This window comes from Callorhinus ursinus, unplaced genomic scaffold (assembly GCF_003265705.2).
Source record: "Callorhinus ursinus isolate GAN/ISIS: 27379988/994484 unplaced genomic scaffold, GSC_fseal_2.0 scaffold5, whole genome shotgun sequence".
NCBI classification, from domain to species: domain Eukaryota; kingdom Metazoa; phylum Chordata; class Mammalia; order Carnivora; family Otariidae; genus Callorhinus; species Callorhinus ursinus.
The window spans coordinates 6,994,112-7,005,736 of NW_027397067.1; the positions used below are offsets into that span (position 1 = coordinate 6,994,112).

At 39.8% G+C, this 11,625-nt stretch overlaps 1 protein-coding gene across 3 annotated transcripts in view; it reads right to left on the bottom strand.

The window, feature by feature from the left end:
* ATP6V1H (ATPase H+ transporting V1 subunit H) overlaps window positions 1-3,695 on the bottom strand; it is a 125,450-nt gene extending 121,755 nt beyond the window's left edge. Inside the window, exons 1-2 of one of the 3 annotated variants that reach the window (XM_073892769.1) lie at window positions 3,471-3,695; window positions 1,982-2,137 (exon numbers count right to left, since the gene is read on the bottom strand). In XM_073892769.1, coding sequence (XP_073748870.1) covers window positions 1,982-2,094 — 113 coding nt within the window. In that variant the 5' untranslated portion in view covers window positions 2,095-2,137; window positions 3,471-3,695. The remainder of the gene's footprint in view (window positions 1-1,981; window positions 2,138-3,470) is intronic. The other 2 variants (XM_025870598.2, XM_025870597.2) reach the window with 2 other exon arrangements.
* Between the last annotated feature and the right edge of the window lie 7,930 nt (window positions 3,696-11,625).

Sequence of the window (11,625 nt, forward strand, 5' to 3'; positions counted from 1 at the left end):
AGGCACACACTAACATCTGGTGAACATTTGTGTCCAGATATACAGAGTAGAAAAGTTTTTATAAAGAAATGCATGAGATGGACAAAAAATTAAAGGACAGAAATAGGAATGAGACTACAGCTTAGTAGTACAGAGGCCTTAGAAAAGGAGGAACAGAAGAGAAAGCAATTAAAAATCTCCATGGAATTAAAAATGTTCCAAATGCCCATGCTAGGGAACTTCTGCAGTCGGCCAGTGCCTTATGATCAATAACAATATCATTCTATTTAGGTTATAAACAAAGTCAAGCTTTATAAACTTGAAATTCCTTGTCCTCTAGTCTAAACACACTCTGGACTAAAATTAGGAAACAAAGCTCAAAATCCTAATTTCACAGGGGCTTTATACAAATACAGAGATATAGATGAACAGAGAAAACATCAGAAATTCCCTCCTCCTCTTGCCCTTGAGTCCATGGCCCCGTAACAATCCAGTCCCTTAAAGTAGGAATACAGAGTCATCCTAGATTCTTTCTCACCCTCATCCATTAAATCGATCACTAAGACTTTCTCAAATCTATCCAATTCTATCCATTCCAACAATCTGAATACTGCTACAGTCTCAACCCTAGCTCTAGGTTTGTTTCCACAAATCCACCCGCTAAATTGTCAGTAGAACAATCCAACCAAAAGGCAATCTGACATGTAACCCACACTTACAAATAGTGGTTGTTCCCAATACCTACAACAGCAATTTTAAAACTGTGTTCCCTGAAGAGCCTTCACAACTGGCTCCTGGCTGCCTCTCCAGCCTCAGCCCTCCCCACTGCCTGCCTCCAAAACATGTATTATTCCCCACCCAACATGCTGTTTTTAATTCCCTACCTTTGAACATCCCCTCCCGGAAAACCTCCCAGAGGCAGGATTAACTGTCATTTTTCTGTCCACCCATCATTCCCTGTGCACCTTTCTACTATCTCCGTTAGCATACTAAATTTACATGATCTGTTTACGTATTTGACTTCCTACTAAATTATAAGTTTATCTTTTGAAGCCTCAAAGCCTAGAAAAATGCCTCACACTTGAAAGGCAGGCAATAAATGTCTGATGAGTGACTAAATTAACAGAAATAAATGCATCATTTTTGTACACTGCATGTCCTTCTTACAGCAAAGCAAACTGCTAAATATAAAACTAAAGATTCCTCGATTTGCTTTTCAAAATGTATATGCAAATATCAACTGACTTTCCTTAATAAGTCACTCATAAATATACCAAAATAAACAGATATGAAGTAAAGTCAATATGATAAAATATGATCAAAAATATTTTACAGATAAATACAGAACACCAGCATGCTAAATCTTAATGCATACAAGAAAGAAGGGGAAAGAACCAAAATTTATTTGAGTGTATTCAACATACTAATGCTTGTATTCAACTGTGTTAATATTTTAAGTACACTATTTGAGCACCAACTCTGAGATTATCTATCCCCATTTCACATTTACTTCAATGAACTTCAGAGAAGTTAACAGATTCACCTAAAATTACCACTCTAGTAGACAGAAGACCCGGAATTCAAACCCAGATCTTGAAATTCAAACATCTACACTTTTTACTAGTTGTATGAGCCATTCTGCAACACCTCTTTCCCCCCATTGATCACCAAGGCACAACGAGCCAGTCTTGGAAGGCTTTGCCCATAATCCCCTTCCCCCGCTACAGATCCCATGAAGACGCCCCCCACATTTCCCACTCATTCAAAAAGTACAACTCTCCAGACAGAAAAGATCAAAACTGCTCTGAGCAGCTCTGTTCCCCTGCTAGAGCCTCAGGCTGTTTCCAGCACTTCCTATGTCAGGTAAGCATTCTAAGGAGGAACTGTTTTCTTCCACATTTATTAGTATTTTTCCAGTATTTCTCTCATAGAAGCATGATCATGAAAAAGTGTGATGCAAAAGCACATGATTATCCATGATTCACAGCAAACTGGTACTTACTGAAGATAGGACTGCCAATTCACTTTGTTTGCACGAACCTCTGCAGCCTTGGCAGCAATAATGTTCGTTGGAACAGCAGCATCTACGGCACCTCGGATATCCATTTTGGTCATCTAAATTTTATGATCTTGGATGTTTTTCAACAGATCTTCAATTCTGATGCAAGGTGAAACCAGAATACCAGATGTTATCATTTTTTTTAACAACTACTACTATCATTGCTGTTATAATATCATCATCACCTTACTCTCCCCAGACATTCAAATACTAAATATCCTAAATATTAAATATTAATATTATATTTCAGATCTTGCCCAATTACACATCACCCCCATAAAAGTGTTCCCTAAAGGTTTTTTCATCTCCAGGAGAAGTCTTTTAACTATTGGCACTAATCTTGCAGTAAGATTTTTAAAGTAACTCTTTAAGATACTGACATCAGAAGTCATGCTTTAATAAAATAGGCATACAGTTTAAACGTATACAACTGGGATCAACTTTCTTCTGGCAGAAAAAAATAACTGGTAGAGTAAAAATAAGACCAATTATTTTACTTACATTTACTAAGCATCATTTTTAAGTGACATATACAAAAAACCTACAAGTGCCTTTTAAAATGACTCATTCAAATTAAAAATCCCAAAGTGGGAATGGCATTTCTTCAAAGAAAGAGCTTTCTTTTTTCAACCAAAGTTCACACAGGGTTTTCATAATCAATTTTGGGAAAAAGTTTTGTAACAAATACCAATTACAATTTAGGTACAACCGACAACGGAAGTCTGGTGTAATGAGAAGAACCTACAATAATGAGCTTTTATGAAATTCTCACTTCTAAATTTACTGGTAAACCGCTTAAGCCTGATTTTATCTCAATACAAAATATATAGGTTCTGGTTCACAAAATGTAAGTTCACTGCCAGAGCCACAAAGAAACTAAAACCATACCCAAAGTTCTGTTCTGCAATCCCAATGACCGTAGTCAGTTTGGAACTTAATCTCTACATCTGAGGGTTTGCTGCCTAAACAAGCAAAAGCAATACACACAGGTGTGGCAGAGATAAAACTGGCTCTGTCCGGGTCAGGCTGGAGCCCTGGTACACCGAGAGGACTCAGGCCCAGCGGCCTCTCCTGGGGTAGGTGAAGGTGCCTCATCACCGTCAACTAAATCCCTGAACAACTCGAATCTTCAGCAAGCCAGGGCCGTGTCCCAATCCTGGGGAAAGTCTCCCCCTCTCCCCTGCCCACCCCTCACCTTCCCTGGAGCTCCGGGGAGGAACTCCAGTTCCGTAAACCTACTTGAGGCCTGGAAGGAAAAGAAATCTGGAGACCCGGGCGGGAGAAGGGCTGGAGGGGCCTGCGCGGGCGAGAAACCAGCACGCGCCAGGGAAGCTGGGGAAGCCGCAGGGGTCGCCTCCCTCGGGCTGGGGTAGGGGACAAAACAACGCGAGTGCGGCCTTACTTCGCGAACCCTGGGGACCCCACAACTCACCCAAAGGCGGCAGGGAGGATGCAGCGGTCCAGGCCGTCAGGGCCACAGCCCGGCTGGGGCGCCGAGTCAGCGTTGAGTCGGCGTCTCCTGCCCGGTACAGAGGCCTGAGCGGCGGAGTGAGCCACAGACCCCGGGAAGTGCAGAGATTCCCGCACCCAGGAGACGTTGAGGGCGGCACAGGCAGAAGGAAGCAGGAGCTGCAGCAGAATGACAGCAGGGCCGGTCACGTGACCAGAGGCACGTGACAGGCCGGAAGCCGGAAGCCGTGAAGATCCAAAACAGCTCGCGGAGCCCCATAGCCCTTAGAAGGGCCTTACACACAGCGGGGAGCTGGGGTTCTGGCGATCCCGACAGAGACCCCGGAGGGACGCAGAAATTAAGCCCAGGCTGGCCCGTCGGGAGGGAGGGGAGCAGGATGGGCACGTGGGGACCACCACCCCGAAACCCAGAGTCCCGCTTGGGGGCAGCCGACGTCCCCAGCCCAAGGCCCGGTCGGGCCAAAATTTGTTTCTCTTAACCGTCATTCTTTTGAAATGTTTGATTTAATGTTTTTAAATAGATTGACTTCCACTTGGATTTAACAGCTCAATGAAATAGGCGTTCTTATTCGGATTTTAAGTATGAAATTGATCCTGAAACGTGGATTACAAAAGTTAGCTTGCCCTCGGTTGCAGGTTTAGCAAATTATGTTTCATGTAGTATTTGCATTACATTTTAAAAAGTTTTCGTGTTTACCGAAAATGCAAATTTGCAACCCTGACTTGAGCCCAAGAATGCCCCAGTCCAGGCCTCAGCTATCCTTGTCTTAAGATAATAATGAGTAATACTACTCCATACTGCAACTAGTGGGCAGTCAGGTATATGTAATAGCATATTTTTGTTAATCAGCACTGAAAGGGATTTATAAGTAGAACCAACACATTTCTACTAAAAATGCTACATTTCGGTCAAGTTTTAAACACTGAGTAAACACATAGTATATAATTTTTTTCCTATTGCTGTTTTAACAAATTACCACAAATTTATTGGCTTAAACCAACACAAATTTATTTTTTTATAGTTCTTTGGGTCAGAAGCCTGACATGGGTCTCAATCCATTTCCCTATATTTTCCAGTTTCTAGAAGCTGCCTGCATTCCTTGGCTCATGTGCCCCCTTCCCCCATCTTCAAAGTCAGCAACATCACAGCTCGAGTGCACACCTTTTCTCTCTCTCTCTCTCTCTCTCTCTCTCTCTCTCTTGACACAGCTGAGAAGGGTTCTCTGATTTTATGAGCTCACGTGATTGGATTGGGTCCACCTGGATAAGGCAAGCAACTCTCCCCATCTCGAGGTCCTTAACCTTAACCACATACATAACCTTGTCTCCCTTTTGTCATGTAAGTTAAAATTCACAGGTTCCAGAGGTTAGAACATAGACATCTTTAGGGGAACATTATTCTGCCTTTCACAAATATAGAGGGAAGGATCCACACTAGTGTAACTGGTTGAGTAAACATACAGAGGGGCCCTACATGATATCTACATTGTATTTCTAAAGTAAAATTTTTTAAAAACTTGACCTAATACTGCAAAATGTTAACCTTTTTTTAAAAGATTTTATTTAATTATTTGTCAGAGAGAGCACAAGCAGGGGGAGCAGCAGGCAGAGGGAAAAGCAGGCTCCCCACTGAGAAAAGAGCCCAATGCGGGCCTCCATCCCAGGACCCTGGGATCATGACCTGAGCTGAAGGCAGACGCCTAACCAACTGAGTCCCCCGGGCGTCCCAAAATGTTAAACTTTTAAAATCTAAACAATGTACATGGATATTCTTTATGTTCTTTTTATTTGAAATTTTCTTTTAATAAATTTGATGCTATGGATTGAGTACATTTACATGTGAAATTGTAGCCTAAATTAATGTAGGACTTGCTTAACTAAGAAAATTGGAAGTAGAATCAAAAAAGTGGAATTAGAATCAAAAAAAGATCGCAGATACTAACCACAATAATAGCTTAGTAAAAAAACAAATTCATTGTTAACAAAGATAGGTCACAAAATTGTTTCTTTTAACTATAATATTTTAAACTTGATATGTGTTTCAGAGTTTTGGGGAGTGGGAAAGTAACCCCCTCAGGGGTGGGACTTTGGGCTTACAGCAATGACTAGGGATGGAGTGTTGCTGGCATTTGGTGCACAGGGACTAGGGATGATAAGTGTTGGGGAGGGATACCATCACATTACCACACACAGAGCATTTTCTGGCCAAAAATGTCAGTAGTGCTCCTATGGAGAAAGCAGGATGATGATTACCTCTATCTGATCAATCTGTCATTCCAAATATGAAGGCATATTCTAGGCTGTGGTGGGAATACATGGCCTTACCATTACTGAATTACATCATTGTGGCGCATCTGAACACTAAGAGGCATGGCCAGAAAGAAGAGCATAAGTATTCAAATGTTACATGTGCACACACCATAACCAAGCAATCAAATTTCCAGGAATCTCTGCTAGGAAACTCTCAGCATGAGTGTGTAAAGATAACTATACAAGGATTTTTGGTGCAAAATTTTATTATAATAGAAAAAAATAGAAGGTGCCTGGATGGCTCAATCGTTAAGCATCTGCCTTCGGCTCAAGTCATGATCCTGGGGTCCTTGGGACTGAGCCCCGAGTCAGGCTCCCTGCTCCGTGGGAGGCCTACTTCTCCCTCCCCCACTCCCCTCTGCTTGTGTTCCCTCTCTCACTGTGTCTCTTTCTGTCAAATAAACAAAATATTTTTAAAAATAAGAAAAAAGAAAAAAATAGAAAACTCTATCTGTCAGGTCAGGTTGCCATAACAAAATGCCACAGATTGAGTGGCTTGAACAACAGACTTTATTTCTCCAGTTCTAGAGGTTGGAAGTCCAAGATCAAGGTGCTGGCCACTTTAGTTAGTGATGAGGTCTCCTCCTGGCTTGTAGATAGCCACTTCTCACCTTTCCTCACATGGTGGAGGGAGAGAGAGAGAGAGAGAGAGAGTACACACACTTATAATTCACAAGGTATTGGTTATTTTTTTTTTATTAAATGCCAGAACTGGTGAATTTTATCTTCTTGGGTGCAGGGATAATTTTTTTATTCCTATAAATATTCCTGGGTTTTGTTCCAGAACATACTTATATTACCCACAGTTTAATCGCTTGGGGTCTTGCTTTTAAGCTTTGTTAGGCAGAACTAAAGCAATGTGTCATCTAGGATTAATTTTCCCCAATACTGTGATTGCGGAATACTTTTGCTTCAGTAAGCAAAATCCTCTGAGTTCTGAATACCTAATACCTTGTGAGTTTTAAGTGTTCCCACTTTGAGAACAGGTGCTAAGCCCAGCCTTTTATAAACTACAAGGATTGTTTCTTCTATCCTTTGGGTGGTTTTTTCCCCAGCTACAACTAGTCTCCTTACACAAGTACAATGATCAGTACTCAGCTGAACATTCAAGAGGGACCCTGTGAAGATCCCCCAAAGTCTCCCTCTATGCAGCTCTTCCTCACCAGTACTCTGCCCTAGGAACTCTACCTACCATGGCCCCTCCAAACTCTCTGCTTCCTCTCCTCACTTCAGGGAGACCACCATTCCATACTTGGGTCCCCATCTGCAAGCCAGAGCCTGAAAACTTTCTCAAAGCCGTAAGCCAGGGCATCCATAAGGCTCACTTCATTTGTGTCCTGTCTGTTGGGGATTGGTGCCCTTCATTGCTGACATTCAATGTCTTGAGTAGTGGGGTTTTTTTTCATATACTTAGTCAAGTTTTTTAGTTGCTTTAATTGAAAGGGTAAATTCATCCTGTCATTCTGCCTTGGCCAGAAGCAAAAGTCTGGGTGTTTCCTTTTGAAAGCAAATATAAGAGAAAAACTTTCCTAGAGAGAGGAGAAGCATAAAGTAATCATGTACTAATAAATTCACAAAAGCTGAAACAGAGGTAATGCTATTTTCTTAAATCAGCAAAATACTTCCTGCTTTATTTCCAGCCCAAGAGGTAAATGATAAGTTAAGCTTTCATCAGAATGTATTCAGTTCCTTTCTTCCTAAAATGGCCCTCCTTTGAAAAGCATTTGACAAAGTACAACACCCATTCATAATAAAATCCCTCAACAAAGTAAGCCTAGACAGAACATATCTCAACATAATAAAGGCCATATATGAAAAACTCACAGTAAACATCATACTCACAATGGGGAAAACTGAGAACTATCCCCCCTAAGGTCAGGAATAAGACAAGGATGTCCACTCTCACCACTTTCATTCAACATAGTACTGGAAGTCCCGGCCACAGCAGTCATACAACAAAAAGAAATAAAAGGCATCCAAATCAATAAGGAAGAAGTCAAACTTTCACTATTTGCAGATGACATGATACTCTATGTAGAACACCCAAAGACTCCACCAAAAATCTGCTAGAAGTGATAAGTTCAGTAAGGTTGCAAGATTCAAAATCAATGTACAGAAATCTGTTACATTTCTATATGCTAATACTGAAGCAGCAGAAAGAGAAGTTAAGAAAACAATCCCATTTACAATTGTACCAAAAATAATAAGATATCTAGAAATAAACCTAACCAAAGAGGTGAAAGACCTGTACTCTGAAAATTATAAAACACTGATAAAAGAAATTAAAGATGACACAAGGAAACATTCATGAACTGGAAGAACAAATATTGTTAAAATGTCCATACTCCCAAAGCAATCTACACATTTAATGAAATCCATATTAAAATACCAACAGCATTTTTCACAGAGCTAAAACAAACAATCCTAAAATTTGTATGGAACCACAAAAGACCCCGAATAACCAAAGGAATCTTGAAAAAGTAAAACAAAGCTGGAGGCATCACAATTCCAGACTTCAAGTTACATTATAAAGCTGTAGTAATCAAAACAATATGGTACTGGCACAAAACAGACACATAGATCCATGGAACAAAATAGAAAACCCAGAAATAAACCCACAATTATATGGTCAATTAATCTTCAACAAAGCAGGAAAGACTATCCAATGGGAAAAAGACAATCTTTTCACCAAATGGTGTTGGGAAAACTGGACAGTAACAAGAAAAAGAATGAAACTAGACCACTTTCTTACCTTGCACACAAAAATAACCTCAAAACAGATTAAAGACCTTAAACCTTAAAAATCGTAGAAGAGAACACAAACGGTACTGTCTTTGACATCAGCTGTAACAACATTTTTCTAGATATGTCTCCTGAGGCAAGGGAAATAAAAGCAAAAATAAACTATTTGGACTACCTCAAAATAAAAACCTTCTGCACAGCAAAGGAAATAATCAACAAAACTAAAAGTCAACCCATGGAATGGGAGAAGATATTTGCAAATGACATAACCAATAAAGGGTTAGTATCCAAAATCTATAAAGAACTCCTCAAACTCAACACCCAAAAAACAAATAATCCAATTAAAAGTTGGACAGATATTTCTCCAAAGAAGACATTCAGATGGCCAACAGGCACATGAAAAGATGCTCAACATCATTCATCATCAGGGAAATGAAAATCAAAACTACAATGAGATATCACTTCATACCTGTCAGAATTGCTAAAATCAACAACACAAGAGATAACAGGTGTTGGTGAGGATGTGGAGAAAGGGGAACCCTCTTACACTGTTGGGGGGAATGCAAACTGGTGCAGCCACTGTGGAAAACAGTATGGAGTTTCCTCAAAAAGTTAAAAATAGAACTACCCTACAATCCAGCAATCGTACTACTGGGTATTTACCCAAAAATACAAAAACACTAATTCAAAGGGATACATGCACCTGAATGTTTATAGCAGCATTATTTACAATGGCCAAGAGTTGGAAGGAACCCAAGTGTCCATCCATAGATGAATGGATAAAGAAGATGTGAGATACACACACACACACACACACACACACACACACACACACACACACACACAGGAATATTATTCAGCCATAAAAAATGAAATCTTGCCATTTACAACAGCATTCATGGAACCAGAAACTATAATGCTAAACAAAATAAGTCAGAGAAAGATAAATATATGATTTTCCTCATATGTGGAATTTAAGAAACAAAACAAATGAGCAAAGGCAAAAAAAAAAAAAAAGAAAGAAAGAAAAGAAAAAGAGTGAGAGAGAGACAAACCAAGAAGCAGGCTTTTAACTCTAGAGAAAAAACTGATGGTTGCCAGAGGGGAGGTGGGCAGGGGGATGTGTGAAATAGGTGTTGAGGATTAAGGAGTACACTTGTCTGATGAGCACTGGGTGATGTATGGAAGTGTTGAATCACTATATTTTACACCTGAAACTAATATAACACTGTATGTTAACTATACTGGAATTTAGATAGATAGATGATAGAGATAGATAGATGATAGATAGATGATAGATAGATGATAGATGATGATAGATAGATAGATAGATAGATAGATAGATAGATAGATAGATAGATATAGATATAGATAGAGAGATAGATAGAGAGATAGATGATAGATAAAAATTTTAAATAGCTAAACACCAATAAAAATATGTCCCTCCTTTGGTCCCCCAACATCCTGAGTTTTCTCATGTCATCATTATCTTTATTCCTCACTTACAGGGGAACTAGTTTCCACTATGGAGATATAAAATATAAATCTCAGTGCCTCTGATATTGGAAGAAAATCCTCTTGCAATTCATGTCATGGTGGGTGCCTAAAGGACAAAGAGTGGATATGGAATTCTGGAATTTAAGCAATGTAATATTACAAGTCATGAGATGTCAAGAATTTCTGAGAAAAACAAGGATTTGAACTATACATCTGAAAAAAAACAAATATCAAAATCCTCCCTTCTTATCACTTTTGTTAATAACTTAGTTATGGGATATGGATTGCTATGTGAATAAAGATGAACTAGGATAAAATTGAAATGTATTCTATACTATGCCCAGAGTTTCATATAAAATATCCATGTAAAGTTTCTTTTGGTAAGTCAGTTTGAAAGCAGGACATAACCTATTCCCTCTTAATGCCTACCAGCAAAATATATTTGAGCAAAACTGATCTCTATTTTCTGAAGGCAGTCCTGCAAGTCTAGATACAATAGACCTGTTGGTCTGGGCACATGGACATGTTGAGTTTGAAATTCATACAGAATACCCAGGTGGAAACGTCAAGGAATCAGTTAAACCGATCTTTCTAGAGTTCAGGATGGAGTCTGGACTGGCGATATGATGTAGGTATCATCAGCGTGGAAGACAAAGTTCCAGTCTCGAGAATGGATGCAGTCAGCCAAGAGGAGGATGTGAAGGAGGCTAAGGACAGGAACCTGAAGACAGGATTTATGGATCAGGAGGAGAAAAGAATAATGAAAAGAAGTTTCCAGATAGGTAGGGGGAAAAAATCTACGGAAGACTGACAATATTAAGGGGACAGAAAGTTTCAAAGCAGAGGGACTGGCTTACTGTGTCAGATGCTATAGGCAGGTCACATGAAGGAAGACAGAAAAGGGACCAAAATATTCTGTTACTAGGAGGTGACTCCTGGCATTGTGACAGAAGTTTCAGGGCAGACTGAAGGATGATTACAGTTTTTATAGAACTTTCTTTTTTAAGATTTTATTCATTTGAGAGAGAGAGAGCAGGGGAGGAGGAAGGGAGAAGCAGGCTCCCCATGGAGCAGGGAGCCTGATACGGGGCTTGATCCCAGGATCATGACCTGAGCCAAAGGCAGATGCTTAACTGACTGAGCCACCCAGTCACCCCAAGTTTTATAGAACTTTTTAAAAGTTGAAGTTGAGCTCAGTTGGTTAAGCGACTGCCTTCGGCTCAGATCATGATCCTGGAGTCCTGGGATTGAGTCCTGCATCGGGCTCCCTGCTCAACGGGGAATCTGCTTCACCCTCTGGCCCTCTCCCCTCTCATGCTCTTTCTGACTCTCTCTCTCTCTAAAATAAATAAATAAAATCTTTAAAAAAATAAAAAATAAATAAAAGTTGAAGTTAACATGATCAAAGAGCCACTCATTTAACTTGTCTGGTATGATTAAATTCCAATAACCAATTTTTTAACTTCTCTTTTATATTTCAAGGAGCTATCTGGACTATTATCTCCCTAAAATTTTATGAAGATGACTTCTCACTACCACAAATTAAACTTAACTTATTCACATGGATG